The sequence below is a fragment of the Paramisgurnus dabryanus genome, chromosome 3 (genome assembly GCF_030506205.2).
Source record: "Paramisgurnus dabryanus chromosome 3, PD_genome_1.1, whole genome shotgun sequence".
NCBI lineage: Eukaryota > Metazoa > Chordata > Actinopteri > Cypriniformes > Cobitidae > Paramisgurnus > Paramisgurnus dabryanus.
The window spans coordinates 42,760,488-42,778,946 of NC_133339.1; the positions used below are offsets into that span (position 1 = coordinate 42,760,488).

General features: G+C 36.8%; 1 protein-coding gene and 1 long non-coding RNA gene across 4 annotated transcripts in view; one reads left to right on the forward strand and one right to left on the reverse strand.

Moving 5' to 3' along the window:
* kcnt2b (potassium sodium-activated channel subfamily T member 2b) overlaps positions 1-18,459 on the forward strand; it is a 127,858-nt gene that overhangs the window by 84,491 nt on the left and 24,908 nt on the right. For both annotated transcript variants that reach the window (XM_065263358.2, XM_065263359.2), the window contains 4 exons: positions 10,374-10,482; positions 13,219-13,275; positions 17,381-17,533; positions 17,624-17,874. In XM_065263358.2, coding sequence (XP_065119430.1) covers positions 10,374-10,482; positions 13,219-13,275; positions 17,381-17,533; positions 17,624-17,874 — 570 coding nt within the window. The remainder of the gene's footprint in view (positions 1-10,373; positions 10,483-13,218; positions 13,276-17,380; positions 17,534-17,623; positions 17,875-18,459) is intronic.
* LOC135744973 (uncharacterized) lies at positions 1,426-7,442 on the reverse strand. 2 transcript variants are annotated; one of them, XR_010530901.2, is made up of 6 exons: positions 5,865-7,442; positions 5,600-5,749; positions 3,331-3,398; positions 3,115-3,209; positions 2,949-3,048; positions 1,427-2,165 (listed from the first exon to the last, which is right to left on the reverse strand). It is a non-coding gene; the product is annotated as an uncharacterized lncRNA (long non-coding RNA). The 2 variants fall into 2 exon arrangements; XR_010530900.2 differs by lacking the exon at positions 5,865-7,442 and having other exon boundaries at positions 1,426-2,165; positions 5,600-5,826.

Below are 18,459 nucleotides of genomic sequence, written 5' to 3' on the forward strand. Positions count from 1 at the left end.
GCCATCAGTCACTCGTGTTATCTTCAGTTCATTTTAGTGCCATAGCTTACGCAAGTCTCTGAATTGACTATTTAAACAATCAAAACATTCTTTTATCCTTGGATGAACAGCTTCTTTGAACAGATGTCAGTAAAATCCAGTGAAACGCTTAAGCACAGCCGGGTGTCTAAGTGACTTTTCACATCAATACTGCAGCACGTGGTCTTGGTTGTTTTTGTGTAACTAAAAATGTTTGGTCATTTCTCAAATCCACTATGTCTGCCTCTGAAGGCCATATAGAAAAAACGATAAATCTTCTGTCACTTCCCTCTCAATTAGTCAAAACAAAAAGCAGCAGAAATCAACGCCACTCCTATCATTTATTTCCCACCGGAAACCCGACGTGAGAGTAACACAGGCTTTTTAATAAGCTACCAGACCTAGAAGTGATATCTGTGTCCTCGGATATAAAAACAACAACTCAAAAACAACCAAAAATAGATCAAAGTAAAAGAAAAACAGGACAAAAAAGCCTCAGGGGGCAAATAGGGTACCAAAATGATTTTTTTAAAGATATTACTTTATATCTTTTGTGTTTACAGACTGTGGTCCAGACTTGGATTACATTGTTCCCAGCCTAAATGCGATACAGGCGCAGCAAAAAATTTATGTAGGTCACTGTTTTTCTCAATGCTAATTTGATTTTATACACTAATTTTCTTAATTAGCAAAATTGGTAAATGTGCTTTCACTCTTTGCTTACAAGCCACATTAAATTACGCTGTATCTGCCAGACAGCCATTAGTGTTCTTCCTGCTGTTTGCTTTTTGGATAAAATCATCAGTTTATCTCAACATCACTATATGTACATTAAAAAACCCACTTTGCAGTTTCTTTTTATTTTTGTAGTTGATGCAGTTTTCACAAACAGGAAGTAAGGGCGGGTTGAAGTGCAGAATGATGTCATCAAAATCTTTAATACGTATTGGCAGAAGTGAGAGATTGTAAGATTTGAATCTTGTAAATGTAATTTTATTTTGAGAATATCATGAGAACATATTCATACCGAACACCAACATTTGATTATGTGGGGGCATTCATAAGCATCATCTTTTTCTTTTCCACTTTCTAAACCATCTGTGTGGGTTTTTTTGTACTTTTTGTGGCATTTAAATGACCGCCAAGGTCTTGCCCCGATGTCTGCTCGCTCAGCTGTGTAAAGGGCTGTTTGAGAGGGCAGCTGGAGTTAAAGGAGCATATGATCCCAGACGTTGCCTTATTTCACACTCTGTTAATGGCGCCGAGAGGTTCTGACCCCTATAAGATGTAACTCTAAAATGAAATACAGCCTAAAGTACCGAGACCTGCAGACAGGTTAACAATCCTGCCCTGGTTCTGGTTTCAAATAGGGGGAAATAACATCCCAGCGGGCATTTGATGTCAATTTAACATCAATTTGACATCAAACATCGACGTCAAAATTACGTCACAGAATAGGTCAAAAATGAAAGTCATTTTGACGTCAAAGTGTTGATGTCAATTTGATGTCAAGATTTTGACCCCTGCTGATGTCATTTTGATGTCAATTCTACATCTATTTGATATCAGGATGTTATGATGTTGATGTCATTTTAATGCTATTTTGATATCCCAGCCGGCATATGATTCACCTTTGAAATTTGTCTTTTAATAAAAACACATTCTTTTAAACAGTTTCCAGTTAGTAGTGCAAAAATGGAATATTCCAAATATAGAATGAAATCATAAAATAAGAAAACAAAATCAGGTTTAAAAGTCATTTTATTTATAACTGCAAATATGAATTTTGTTGTTGGTTTAGTTAGGGTGACCATACGTGCCATTCTTCCCGGACGCATCCCGTCCAGGATTTCGGTGCGTCTTCCGGAAGTCGTATTTGTTGACCGCATACGCCATTCAGTTAAAAACATAAGATATACAATCGTAGATTCATTCTTCTTACCTTAAAATGTAACGGTTGCTTTTCTGTAATAATAATAATAATCCTCTGTGACGTATGCGGTCGACAAATACGAGTTCCAAAAGACTGGACAGGACGGGTCCGGGAAGAATGGCACGTATGGTCACCCTAGTTTAGTTGACAGTCTTCTTATGGCCACCACCACCCGTCCATTCTGGCTCATGCACTTAAAAAATGATGACAGCATCTAAAAGAGGAAAAACAAACCGCATGTTATTTCATTGTCAAAAATGCTATGTTTTTTAGGCCATGTATAAAAAAAGTTATTGCACATGAAGGCAAGATGTGTGTTCTTTAATGGTCTGACTAGAAACATAGCATAGCTGATGAAGGAAGAAAGCTGTTGTGTTTACAAATGTGACAATGAGCTTCAATTAAGATCATCTACAATGCATTCAGAAAGTATTAAGACCCTCTTCACTTTTCAATTTTGTTATGTTCTTTCATGATACTGCAATTGTTTACATTTTTCCTCATACATTTTTTTACATTTGCAAACGTTTTTTGAAACGTTTGCAAATGTATAATTTTTTACATTATACATATTCAGACCCTTTCCAACAATACCTGGAATTTAGCTCAGGTGTCTCCTATTGGTCTTGATGTTTCTACACCTTAAAGGGTTCTGATGAACACAAAGATATTTTGAGGAATGTCTGTAACCAAACTGACCAGAAGCACCACTGACTTCCATAGCAGGATAAAAGAATACAATGGAAGTGAATGGTGCTTCTAACTGTTTTTTTAAAAACAAATCCAGGTGTTGCAAGGTTTGCTGCATCCTTCCCAAAAAGACCTGAGGCTGTAACTGCTGCTTCAAAAGGTGCGTTAACTAAATACAGAGTAAAGGGTCTGAATACTTGGGTGATATTGACTCTATACCCCCCCCCCAAATTGAGATGCTAAACAAAGCAAACATTGACTGTTTACCTTACGTGTGGGTCAAACAGCCTCTTGTGCAGTCACTTACCAATGAAAGCTAAGATGGACTCCAGACCTTCTGGACTGTCTGTGAGAGACTTCAAACTCAAACCAGACCAGCAAGGCATCACGTTGGCAGACACCCCAACCTGATCAAAAAATTTTGATTAGGAGATATTCTTGTCCTATTTTTAATATAGATTTTACAAACTTACCACAAATAATCTGGCAAAGCAAAGACTTATGAAACAGCATCTTCCCAAATCTCCTCTTAAGGCTCATCTTGTCTATCATGGCATTTAATAAAGTTCTGAAAAAAAAAACATATTTCATTTGTACAAAAACATAAAAAAACTGTGGCCCAAGCACAACTATTAAAAAAAATTAAGAATGTTTCCATTTTTTGTCATGGGACACTATTATTTCCTTACTTTTTGAGGGGTACAGATTTGGCCATCTGGAAAGACACATGACTTCACCAAGTTGCACGGTGATCTGCCTACAATATAAAACACATAAAAAAATAAAAAACAAGTCATAGCCCCTTTTAAAAAGAAAACATAAATTGTGAAATACAAAACACTGCATCTTAATTATTAGGATTACTAGAATTTGATCGGAATACAATCCAAAACAAGTAAAAAATCTATTGTAAGGTTCCATTACTACATGGTAGCTTGGTGGTGGATTACAATGGTTGGTGATAACTTGAATTTTATAACTCATGGGCATAGCCATAATTTTAAAAGTGATGATTAGAGCCATAATACATAAAGATTAGGGCTGTGACAGTTCTCATAACCACCGTGGTGGTAAAGTGCGGCCTGCGGTTGCGTGCACGTCACAAACTGTGAAAAAATATAAAGTACAATCTCCCCCAGCGAGATATCTTCAAGTTTGTGTGAACGCAAACAGCCAGCAGATTCAGAGTTAGAGCGCTATTTGCAACTGATATCAGTGATGACACGGTGGCTTGGGAGCAGAACAGAGGCAAAATATTCTTTCTTGGTCACTCAAGGTTGCGAAAAAGTATCAATCTGCGCTACCCGTACACCATCAGAACATGTTTTTAGTGCTGCTGGAAACATTGTAACCCCAATAAGGTTTCTCACTTTTTGTTTCATGGATTGAAGTGCTACAATAAACACACATAGGCGCCAATCCCGTGGGTGCTCAGAAGCTCGGCTCAAGCACCCAGCGAAATGGCAAAGCACATATGTTCAGTTTATTCACATTAAAGGTACTGTTTTTCCTGATCGCAAATTTAGTTCGTGTGTAATGTGTGTAATGTTGCTGTTTGAGCTAAGGTATTATTTATGCTCTAAGTTCACTGCCAAGTAGGGTTGTTGCGGTGACAGAATTTTCCCACCGGTAAATCAGCGCGTGACAAACCCGGTGATACCGGTTTCACCGGGTGGAAGGGGCTTATAAATGCATTATATAGGAGCATTTTACTTTCACTTTTGAATTAGATGCAACTGTTGTTTAAATCCAGCGCTTGCGCACGCTGCGTTAAATTGCGTATGAATTTGCGTGCAAATGCGAGTACAACAGCTGGTTTAAGTGCTTGAGTCAATGTGGGCAGGTACTTCTGACAGAACCCGCCAGTCCCAAGCAGAGCAACCGGCTATTCCTTCATAAAGCGCTGCTTGAATGGTGGGTTTATTATTATTCTTAATGAAAAACACAACAACAAAACGATCTGACCTATATTAAACATCATATATGTATCTTATAACAAAAACGAGTAAGCACGCGGCTTCTGCCATCATCTGCTTGCAGCAGTCTGACAGGAATAAATGAAATCTGACACCCGCAGCCGCTGCTCTGTGATGATGCGCGTTCAGCTCCGCTGAATTCAAACAGCAGACACATTCAGTTGTAAGTGTTTGCTCTCTCTAACGAAACTAAATGATTTAATTACAAGAAAATATCAAAACGATGGTGAAAGACGGTGTCGCGGTGGTGATCTAAACGGTGAGAGGCTGAAGCACCGGTAATCACCGTTTCACCGACTATCGCAACAAGCCTACTGCCAAGCGATATATTCCCCTTTCAAACCATACAGTGAACAACCAGTTTGTACTATAGCCCTCTAATTCCTGGTTGAATGACGAGCATTGACTAACCTCCGCCCACAGGAACACGTCAGTCGCCAGCTAAGCTCAAATGGCTCTGGCTGCACAATTAATCACACACGATTGTCACGGACATCTCGTCAGTAAAGCTGGTTCCTTGATTAGTAATAAATCACCATCAGCTGCTTTCAGATGGAGCGCCATTTACTACACAGAGCCGTAGTTCACTGACAAAAGGGAAAATATCGCATTCATAATCGGCAATGATTTCTCCTTTTGTCGGGTCTGTGTAGTAAATGGTGCTCCATCTGAAAGCAGCTGATGGTGATTTATTACTTATCAAGGAACCAGCTTTACTGACGAGATGTGTGTGACAATCGTGTTTGATTAATCGTGCAGCCCTAGCTCTGACTAAGCTAAGCTGCTGTTGAATCACAACACACTAAACAAACTACACAATCAGAACTCGTTACATATTTCTGAAGGAGGGACTTCATAGAACAAGGAAGACATCAGCCCGTTTTGAGGACAGTGAAAACAGCACTATACAGTAAATTGTGTGAAAAATACTGTTTTTTCACACAAAACATGAACACAATCAAAAACACAGGAAAAACATTACCTTTAACTTCACAATTCACACGAAAACGTGACTGCGCCACTTTCCACCTCTTCAAAGCCTTTGAGCGCTCCAGACTCTAGAGCACCTGGCATTGCGAAGTAAAGCTTGAGGTTGTGATGAGCACCCACCGGCGGAAAAAGAAATTGCCGCCTATGAACACACACATTTGTTAAGAAACATCATATCTGATCTTTGTTTACATTTTTATATTTCAAAATATATGTATGCATTATATATATATTTATATATATAAAAGATAATATACCTCCCCCCTCACACAACCACATTCTATAACCACCGCACCACAGTGGTGAATTGGTGCATTACCATCGCGGTGGTAAAATACTGTCACTGACCACGTTTACATGCACACCAAAAATGCGATTATTTCCAATAATGCGAGTAAGGTCTTAATCGCAGTAAGATGTTTACATGACTGGAGCTAACCTCTTCACTCCGGTTTACATGCAGTTTTTATTTTCGGATTATTCACACAAAGTTCAATGCAGAGCACAAATGATGAACTCACATATATGGTCCACTGTTTTAATTTACTTACGTTAAATGACAAACACGTTGTTATAGATGTATTTCATTATCCGGTGCCGTGATGAAGATATAAATATGACTGTAAAGGGCGTTCACATGATATAAAAATATAGTTTTAAAAATCGTTTTATATTAAAGATAATAGCAGAGCTCACACAACAACTATAACGATAGCGATTTTGGCACATGATGAACGATAAACCATTGACAGCCAATCAAATCTATTTGAACTTGAAGTGCACGCGCACTTAAAATGCAGCAGAAAGCTCATTCATTGCTGAGGTTTATAACATAAAATTACCTCAGGTATCCAGCGCTGATGCTGTGAAATTTTTCTACCACACTGACTACGCCAAAAGGTATGATATTATTACACAAACTACTACATTCATTCAGTTGAGGACATCTGCTGGTTTCCCGCTGTGTAAATGCAACAAGAACCGCATATGTACATATTCAGTGACATGTAAACAATTGCAAAAAAAGTTTTTATTACAAGAAATATCCAATATTAGGTAATGCCGCGATCGTTTTATCGAATTAGCATGAAGTTATCATTATGATGTGGTCACTAATATATTTATCGTTATAATTATCGTTATAATGTCATTTAAAGGTTTTATACACTGCTGTCGTGTTATTTGAGCTGTTTCTGAATGAAGGCAGACTGCTGACACCGAGTCGTGTTGGCAGAGTTCATGTAAAACTTCCTAATGTCAAGATTAAAGCGAATTTGTGCTTAAGGTGCGTGACTAAAACACACGTGCACTTAATTACTGCGGTATAAATGCGATTAAAGCGTTTACATGGACGCATACTGCGATTATAAACGGCGTACGCCACCTCTTTTAATGCGACTTTACTTATTGCGATTATGAGCTTAATCGCATTATTTTTATCGAATTATTGCGTTTACATGAGGTAAAGTATAATCGCAGTATTGACAAAATCCCATTATAATCGCATTATTAGGGTGCATGTAAACGCGGTCACTGTCACAGCCCTAATAAAGATAAGAAGGAAAGAAAGCTGTTATGTACACAACCACAAAGATCCATTTTGTCTGTCAATATGAACCCTTTTCAAAACTTCCATCAACATCTGCTCTGAACTATGAATTAAATTCTGGCTCTGTCTATTGAAAACAAAGGGTGTGAAACATGTATATAATATAGAGGGAATAGTGACATACAGAAGAAATTAATTGCTGTGCTGAACAGAGACCATTGCATTCTAAATTATTTTCTTATATTTTCCTAATGACAATGATAAACCAGTACTGAGAAACAAGTAGTAGGTGGTTTTAAAAAGCTTACCTGTGAAGTTTCTTATGTTTGTGTTATTACGTTTCTGATGTGACAACCCTTGCTGTCTGATTCTTGTTCAATCCTGACAACATATAAAAAAAGTAAAATTAGTGCAATAGTAAAAGAGAATTCTATAAATGATGACCTTCATCAGAATGCAATGCATACACTTGCATTAATGCATTTAAGTATATACTGTGAAATATCAGGGTTAACATGTCACAACATTACCTGATCCAGCCAGATGTAATGGCTGTTGATGCATTAAAATCTCAGCATTGACAAGACCACCATCACTATTTTTAATTTGAAGGGCTCTGATAACAAAGACATTACAAAAGAGTTATAAAAATACACTGAAAACAAGAGCACATTTGTCTGGATAACTAATATTTTCAAGTTCCATTAAACTTGCTAATTATTCATCAAGAGAAGTAAGCAAAATAATACCATTACACTTCATTTCAATTCAAATAGCACATGCCAACAACTTACACTGTTTGACTTTTTCCTTACAAAGGAGTTAAGAGTTTTATTCCGCTTTAAATCATGGATACAGCGCGAGGGACCGCAGATACAAGCATAAGCGTGTGACGTAACGTGTGATGCCTGATAAATGCAGTTATTGCAAATTCGCAAGCAATAAAACACCAACATCTCATCTAACGTTAAGTATAAACACTTAATCAGTAACATGAAGCAAGCAGCATTAATTAACTGACCGCACTCATCCAGCTGCCGTGCTGCTCCTCTTTACAAATGACTGACAGAGGTGTCTGTGGCGCCTGTAAGACCTATCAGATATTCACTGACTGAACTACGATATCAACGCTTTTCTACCGAACAGTTGTCCAAAAAGCCCTTACATTTAAGTGCTTTTCTGAAGCAATAAACAACCAAGTGGTTAAGTTGATAAGACCAGATATCATATTAATTGATTAATATTCATATTACAATCATATTAATGTAACCGTAGTCCAATTTCGGCGGGAACATGCCGTGGAATAGCGAATCAACCATTATAACGGATACGTTCACAAATAACAGAAAAAGCACGATGCATATTAAACATAAAACATTTTATGTGTGAATAAAATAATGTTACGCGTTTTAAACATTGACTTATTGACTTGATATTTCCTTACCTCAATGCACTTTCTCGATGATCACGCAGACAGCCGTTAAACTCTCCAGTCTCGTGTAATCTCTATATGGGGAGGCTGTAATCTCGCGAGATTACCTCGCTACTTTTTTAGTCAGGATCAAACATTCCAAACTGACTTGTATGAATTAAACCGATAAAAGTCTTGATGTATTTTATTATTAATGGTATTCTTAAAATTTATATTTAACATGTTATATTTAAGACACTGTGATGAAAATATAATAAAAATAAAACAACAATAATAATAGTTTATTTGCATGTGTCTATTACATTTTTAACTCTCCCAATTACTTTTGGTAAATTTTAAAATAGTATTTTTATCAGTTTCATAAAACGAGTTTTTACAGCTTTTTACTGAATGATTCACAAATTACAATGTCATTAAACATTTATTTTATTGACCCTTTGCAACTGTTTACCATTCACTGTTGTGAACAACTAAGCTTTTTCAACCAAATTTCAACGTTGAAGGTCGGTCATATGACTGCTTGGATCATTCAATATCAAGCTTCGATATCAGATTAAATTGACCTTTTATAGTATATGCAATTATAGTGTCATTTTAAATGTGAACTACTTGTAAACATGCTAGGATTTAAATAAATAAATAAAACACATGCAAAATACATAAACCTACAACTTTCAAGATGTTAAAAATGAGTCTCATTGATTTACAATGAGTAATAAATATACTTTTACAGACATTGTTTTGACATAAATTTAACATCAATTTGACATCTTATTTCCTGACATCAAATCAACATCGATTTAATGTCAATGATATTGACCTGAGATATAGGGACCAGAAAAAACATGTCAGATCGATACCTTTGTTGGGCCTCTTTACAACCACAAGGAAATAATTACAAAATATAATGAAAATATGCATATTCATGCACGTTATACATGGTGGTCAAAATCTTGACTATTTGTTGATGTCAAATTGACGTCAAGGTGCCCGCTGGGATAAAAGTGGGGCTTAGTAAAGTTTGTGTGTTGGGAAGGTACTGCAAGGCTGTATATATGATGTCATAAGATGTCAATTACAAAACTCGTATAATATAATTTTAAAGGGACATTCCACTTTAAAATAAAATAAATGCTCATTTTCCAGCTCCCCTAGAGGTTAAATATTTGATTTTTACCATTTTGGAATCAATTCAGCTGATCTCCGGGTCTGGCGGTATACCACTTTTAGCATAGCTTAGCATAATCCATTGAATCTGATTATACAATTTAGCAGCGCCTGAAAATAGTCCCCTTGGTTACTTTCAATAGCAGGGGACTATTTTCGGGCACTGTGTAATATCACTACGCCTGCTGCAGCCATGTTACGGCAGCAAACTCCTTCATTATTATGCCAGAATGAGAGTATAGTCCTTGCCATATCTGCCTAGAAAATTACAACTTTTAATTTTCCGTTGGTCTTAGTAAACGATGTAACTACAGAAGAGTCAAGTTTTAAATAGGAAAAATATCGAAACTCTTTGGTTACTTTTGAGCGCGATGCTAATGGTCTAATCAGTTTCATTGGATTGTGCTAAGCTGTGCTAAAAGTGCTAGCGCCAGACCCGGAGATCAGCTGAACGGATTCCAAAACAGTAAAAATCAAATGTTTCACTTCAGGGGAGCTGGAAAATGAGCATATTTTTAAAAAAGTGTCCCTTTAACTAATTTATATAATAATAATAAAACATCTACTTTCTTTTCTGCATGCAATTTGTAACTGTGTGCATGTGTGTTTATTTCGCAGACCATGTGGTTTGCGAGGAGGAGTTTAAGTACGCCATGTTGGCCCTGAACTGTGTATGCCCTGCCACTTCCACCCTGATCACCTTATTGATTCATTCATCTCGAGGACAGTGAGTATCAACATCTTTCTTATACATGCAGACACAGTCACATGTAGCTTATTCTGACCAAGCTCCGCCCACTTACACGGAAAGAATCTAGCTGCATATCTATTACTCTTTAAATTGCGCAAATTGAAATAGCGAATTGGACATGAGCCCAATAGAAACACAGCAATTTAGCAAAAAAGTTTATATGCTCAGGCAGCCTTATCTCACGAGAATTTGTACATATTTTAAGAGGGTTTTTTTAAATTCATACGAAGTTAATCGCGCAAAAACGTATGATTCTCATTAACAAAACAACAACGAAACCCAGGCCCTAACCCCGCACCTAAAGCCCATTTATAGTCGTGCGTAAGTTCTACGGCATAGGCTATCCGTAGCCTGTGCGTTCTACGCGCAACCGCAAGCGCTGTGATTGGTCAGCCAGAACCCCTCCTGTCTGGTAAAAAAACTGGGTCATAGTTATTTCCGTTTGCGACAGTGAAAACAAAGAATGGCCAAGTTGAGGAGTGATTTAACTCAAACTGCATCAAAAGTCGCTGTTTATTTACTTCCATCACAGCTGGTCTTCTCAAATCATACACAAGTTGCTGTTTCTTCTTTGTTTGTGGGTTAACTTGCCAAGCTTCTTCTTCTTTGAAGGCCGGGCTGCTACTGTGGTTACACGCATGGATACTAGGGCTGTGTATCGCCAACAATTCCCCGATACGATACGTATCCCGATACAAGGGTCCCGATACGATGCGCATCACGATACAAGACTATTTTGAATTACATTTTTGTTCAGAATTTAGTAACATTATTATTTTTTTTTTATTATTATTATTTGTTTATTGTACATTGAATAAGCAGTGTGGTAACAGTTGTGTTTTTGCCATTCATTTATTAGCTATTAGAAATATTTAAAATCCCAGAGTTAGTACTTAACTTATGTTTTTTTAAAAGCAGTTTTACAAAGATGGTGCCTTACTCTTATCTCTCATTATTCTACATCTATGAATATATCTATAAACATGCAGTCAGACTTAATACTATTTAATAGAAATCAGATTATTAATGTGACAGTTATAGTTTGAAGTAGCTCTGTATCTCTTCTCTAGACGTACACTTTTCACATGCAGATCTTTGTCGTGTTTCTTCTCAAATGCGTCAGTACTGTTTTATAAGAGCATGGCTAATAAAGCTCTTTGCAGTAGTATAGGCTTAGATATCTGCGCTTTCATACTGAACTCATTGACTTTAATGCACGCGCGCGAGTACGCAGCTCACTATGCAGACACGTGCGCCAGCGAGACAGACACGCAAAGTGAAAGTATACCCGCCACATTTAACTCTACGTACTCTGCGGGACACACGCGTCCTTTCCATATGGATCACGGATCAACAGCAATTCATCACGTTACTTTCAAAAGTACATCCGAATCGATACGGAAGGTGCTGTATCGATGCACGCATCGTCAGGCGTCCATGACGATGTATCGTCGTATCGATATTTTGAACACAGCACTAATGGATACTGCCTAACAGTGGTCTGTGCGTGTGTTTGCACGTCGAAGACGACGCAAAAGTATAAATCAAAAACGACCCAGAACCTACGGCGTAGGACCTACGCACAACTATAACAAGCCCTTAACCACAACGTCACAGGGGTCAAGGCAAATTTTACAAAACTTACGAATGTGGTCATATGAATTAATACGAATTAGCCATCTCGTAAAATATGTTCGAATTCTCGTGAGATAGCGTTGGCTCAGGTGAGGTGCATTTTTAGACAATTAAAAAAAGGAATATTTCGCAAAATCGCAATGGAACATTTTTTCCGCATTTGCGCTGACGTGCATAAAAATTACATTATCCTTATTTAAATTTGGCGTAATATGTCTGGTTAGAGGATAAGACAGAAGAGGTGCGTTCGACTTGTGACGTCACAAGAAATGCCAAGCGCATGAAAGCGATTCGGAAGTCGAACTGCTCTCGTGGTATTTTGATGTCATCCACATGTCAGTCTGCCTTAAGAAGTGGAATGGATTTTGGAATGACTTATGACGGGACAACAAAATTACGTTTTAGACACATAACATTGGTTAATGGAAATGCTGTCATTTTGCAATAGTTTTTTGTTGACATTTAGAAAATAGCGCTGAAGTTTTGCACAAATCTTTAATGGAACCGCCGCTACTGTCGACTAATATGTAAACAGCCGACCACAGTTGTTAAAATTTGTTTTGAAGGGGTTTATCTGAAATAGATTATATCACAAAACACAAACAAATACAACAACATTTTATGTCTGACTGAAAGTAAAATTTACTTAAAATCACTTACTACAGAGATCCTCGTGAAACAAAGTGAAATTTACAGCTGTGCTTGACAACATTGTTTCAAAAAATTAGTTATTCTTTCTTTTATTATTAATTAATATTATTAAGAATATTATTTATTAATTATTAATGTTTAGTAGTAGTAATTATTTTTATTAACTATTGATCAGATTGGAACTGACAATTTATTTGGTTTTTTTGTGTTTATTATGCTATGTTTATTATATTTATATTGCCAATATGTGTGTGTTTATGATTTAGAATGGATACATATCTGTACTGACATCTGAACACAAATATAATCTAATGTATCTTCAAAACAGCATTGTTTTCTAGATGAAGAAAATACTATCAGACTGCTATACAGAGTCCTCATCTATTGATTCATGATCATGTGTTTAACTATTTCATCTTTTATCAGAACAGCATCTTCAGAGGCCTTCAGGCAGCGGGCCGGTGCCTTCCAACAGCTCAACAGGTCAGACTCGCTGGCAAATATCGACACACACACATCGATACACACAGCAGCAGGGATCTCACCAGTAAATTTATCTCTGCATCATGTTTCTTTGTTTTTCACCTCCTCCATCTTAACACTCCTCCACTCCCTCTGCTTCTCACCTCCACTACATCATCCCAGACACATTACAGGTTCACAGACACATCGATGCTCATAAACAAAACGTGTTTTCCTGTGTGAGGTTAAAGACGTAGTGCCCCGAGAAACACGTTGCATTAATGTCACTTAAAAACCTGTGATATTTTTCATCCTGTAAATCTAGAAAGAAATTTCTTGTTTTGATGCTTTTGTGATTGTGGTTAACTTTAAGATTCCAGAAAAACAAAACCATTAAACTATCATAAAAATAGTTTATTATGACTGGTGCGAATCACACGCGTCGCCTCAAGGCACATCACACTAGATTTGACATTGCATAACATAACAATATTGGACGATTGAGATTTGAGATCAACACTTCAAAGACTAATGTTGTATAATATGCTACATATGCTGGTGTATTATGATACTATTAAGATGCTTTTTAAAGGGGTCATGAGCTACATATAACTAATAGGCTTTTTTCTACCTTAGCTGTTTTGAGCATCTTTTTTTAAAACACAGTTTTTGTGGATGTGCCGCATGGAAGACTTAAAAGTAACCTCCCGCTGCTATTATTGGGTAACAGTAGGGTATTGCATGTAAAAAGTTTCAAAGCCCCCCGTCTGTGCTTGTGTGGAATTGCACAATTTAATTATATAAAAAAAGTGTGGACGTTATCCTGCAGAGGCGGACGTTTGCATTACTATGATGTAATTGTCAGACACTTTTCTGTTGTATTCTGACATTGGTTTAATAACTTAGCGTGATATTTTATAGAGATGCACCGATAGATTGAAAACGGATGGTTTTTGCTCTCCAACACACCTAACGCACGAATGGTTTTTGATTTATTTCAGCCAATCTGTATAGAGAGACAAAGCAGTGATATGAATGTGCCTCCAGAAAAGTCTTATCTCTGTATAATGCCTGATAAAGCTCTGTTTATAAGCACACACGGCTGCTTATAAGTGCTGTCAGAGAGAGAATCTGTTTTTTTCTTTTACATAATTTAATTTTAGACACTGGTTTCACATGATTGAAATACTGTAAGTTACGTAAAAAAATTATGTTAATTCAAAATGTGGTGTTTTTGGTCTTTGCATGGTGTTTTGTTTTATTTAGCCCCTACTATATTGTAGCCGAAAAGCAGTAAACGAGGCAAGTATAGCTTTTTTTTAAACAGCTGTCGAAAAGTACCCGGATGACCGACTTTCTCCGGCAAGATTTACATTTGATGTACAATGTACTATCCTGTGAGCCCGAAGAAGGAGAAGGGGAGGCATTATCATATTTTATTCAAAATCGTAGAAAAGCATTAACGTGGCTTTATTCAAATGTAGATAAATAAACAGATGTTCCTTGTGGTTAAATTGCTCTTGTTTAACAGCATCCAAGTTAACGGTTCACTTGTTGTTATGATGACACGTGTCACATGATGTATCAACATGACAGATATAGTGCGTTCAAATTTCATTTACACTACACTCTCAGAAATAAAGATACATAACTGTACCTTTTCTGTCACTGGGGCTGTACCCTTTCAAAAAGTACAGCTTTGCACCTAAGGATTTCCTTTTAGTACCTCAGAAATACATTCTGGGACCAAAGAGAGCTTATTAGTACCTCAAAATAAATATTAATATTTTAAAGGTACATATTGGTAATAAATGTTTACATATCTGTACCTAATGGTCCATACAATTACCTTTTAAAAGGGTGCTGCCCCAGCTAGGGTATATATTTTGACGTTTTTCTAACAATGTAGGTCCTTAAGGTACGGTAACCTACCCAAAATTGTATTCTGTTTTGTATTCCTGTAAATGTACCAAACACAAAACTTAGGGTACAGCCCCAGTGACAGAAAAGTACAGTTTTGTACCTTTATTTCTGACAGTTTACCCATATTCATACTATACGCCTTATTCAGCCTGCTGCCATGTTGATTCCAAACCGAGGCTGTGAGGGATGGACCGATTCATGATGTCAGAGATAGATTCAGTAGTTTAACTTTTTAATTGTGGTTTTGTAATCCTCAAAATAACAGACCTGACACGGTTTCCAACTAGTACTGTAAAATAAATTTTTTGCATAACTTTAACAGTAATTCATTAATATCATTTAGGTATATCTAAAAGAATTAAACTACTTGATACCATTAGATCTTTGTTTTTTTTTTTGCAGTAGCAGATATATTTTAAAACACTGCTTCCGCAGCCAAAGAAAACTTACCATTAAAACACAAGAGTAAAGGGCCCAACTAAAGCAAACACTGATCACAATAATGGTGATTTGTTGAAATTTCAATATTTTTTTCAATATTAATGGAGGGTGCAAACGTAATATTGATTCAATGGTATTAACATTGAAAAATCAACGATTTTTAACATTGTTTCAATGGTTGCATGCTATCTGACAGTTCAGAATAAATGGTTAAGTTGATTTCAGCTCTTTAGTGTTTGTTCACTTTTATTTGCTTATAGACAAAGATTAATTCCCACATATCTGCAATGCCTTTGATTATTTGATCAACTTCTCTGATGGCACACACACACACACACACACACACACACACACACACACACACACACACACACACAGACAAGAAGTGCCTAATCATATGCATATTCCACATTTTATCATAAGTGTTTTAATGCAGTGACTTGCAGTGGTCTTGGTCTTGACTTGGTCTCGACCCTTTAAAGTCTTGGTCTTGTCTCGGTCTCTGCCTGTCTTGGTCTTGGTCATGACTTGGTCCTGGTTTAGGTGGTCTTGACTACAACACTAATGTTGCATCTTTGATCATTATGCTAAAGATGTAGTTGTTGACTTTAATTTCAAATAGCTACAGATTTATTTAAGCCTGTTAACAACTAAATAAACATCTTGTTCATGTACTCTTTGCATAAACAAATGTAAAAAAGTGTATCGAAATTGGACTATTTGTTTGTTTTGTCAGATTTGTCCATTAAAAATCATAATAGTTGCATCACTAAAAACCTATTAAACGTTCCAAAGATCAAGGAGAATTTGAATTCTTAGTTCATGACCCCTTTAAAACTTTTCCTTGGTTTTTGTTTATATGTACTTTTCTTATGGAAACATTCCAGATAAAAAACATTTTATTTAAATTTTATAAAATTCCAGATTTGGAATAACCTGAGCGCGAGTAATAACAGAATTTTTTTAGATGTCTTTTTCCTTTAAAGGAACAGTATGTAAGAAATTTATATCAATTAATCATAAAATGGCCCTGATATGTCACTAGACATTCTGAAATCATTTTCATTTCAAATACTTATATCACTCACAACAGTGGTCTGGCCAGGATATTGTCATTTAAAAAGTGGAGTTGCAGCCCTCAACTGATGTTTATGTTGTCATTTTGTGTATTGGCCACTAGTTGTGTGATTGCAGTACCAGTTTTGGCCACAATCCTACATACTGTTCCTTTAACGTTAAAAAGCACCTATGGTCCGATTCATGATTTGACATTTCCTTTGGTGTGTAAGTGTGTATTAGTACATGTTAACGATATGCGAAAGGTACAAACCCCAAAGAAACAATGACACGAGTCGTTTCCAACGTAAATCATTTTTCTTGGACTACAACAAACACACGGATTATAGTTAACTCCTGTTAGCATTGCATTGTGAACAAATCTTTTTTAAACATGGTAAGGAGCGTCACATTTCCTGCTGACATCAGAGGTATCCATGCCAATCACAATGTACAGATTAGCTGGCCAATCAGGTACACAGAGCTTTTTAAATCCGTGCATTTCAGGAAGAGAGTGAAATATGGTGCCACAACAATGTACGGTATGTGTAAAATAATGTGTTTCGTAACCATAAACCACGCAAACACATTGTATTATACCAAATACACAAAATAACATTGTTTTTTTAGCAATGAAATAGGTGCTCTTTTTTTAGAGAAAAAGATTCATGTTTATTTGTAACCCTCTCTGCCGAATTTGTCACAGGGAGGGCGTTGCTGGCTCGGCCGACCATTGGCAACGCACCTACAGACGCTGTGCAGCCAATGAGGTACATCACATCCGGCTGGAGGAGAGCAAGTTCTTTGGGGAATATCAGGGAAAGAGTTTCACCTTTGCCTCATTTCACGCACATAAGAAGTAAGTGTCTCTATCAATCTGTTACAATTAACTTAGACGTATACACACACACACACACACACAGTAAATCACTTCTTACTGCTTTGACAGATACGGAGTGTGTCTAATCGGAGTGCGCAGAATGGACACAGCGAACATCCTCTTGAACCCTGGTCCCTGTCACATCATGGGAGCTTCAGACACCTGTTTCTACATTAACATCTCTAAAGAGGAGAACTCAGCGTTTGTCAGGGGCCACAGGGAGCCTGTGAGAGGACCCGGGGTCGACTCCAGAGGAGTCCCTCAGACTATCTATCATGGCCTTACTCGTCTACCAGTACACAGCATTATAGCCAGCATGGGTTAGTAAACACAACTCTTTCATTTTACTTAGGGTAGTCAGAATCTTAAAGGGGACATATCATGAAAATCTGACTTTTTTCATTTTTAAGTGCTATAATTGGGTCCCCAGTGCTTCTATCAACCTAGAAAATGTGAAAAAGATCAACTCAATAACTTAGTTTTGGTAAACCATTCAATGTAAGCATGTGAAAAAATAGGTATTTGAAATTTGGCTCCCTTTGTGATGTCAGAAAGGGATAATACATCTCCTTAATCTGCACTATCCAACCACGGCACTGCCGTTTTTAGTGCAGAGATCAACTCATTTAACGGCACATGTTTGCTCACACCTACAAAGTGGCAATGTTAACATGCTATAATAAATTATCTCTATAATATTTTGAGCTAAAAGTTCACATACGTACTCTGGGGACACCAAATATTTGATTTACTTTTATTGTTGTACAAATACAAATTGCTTTGCAACACATCACTTACAATGTAAGCTTACTACATTTACATTTGGCAGATGCTTTTATTTAAAGCAGCTTACAGTGCATTACAATGTATACATTTTTATCAGTATTTGTGTTCCCTGGGTTCGA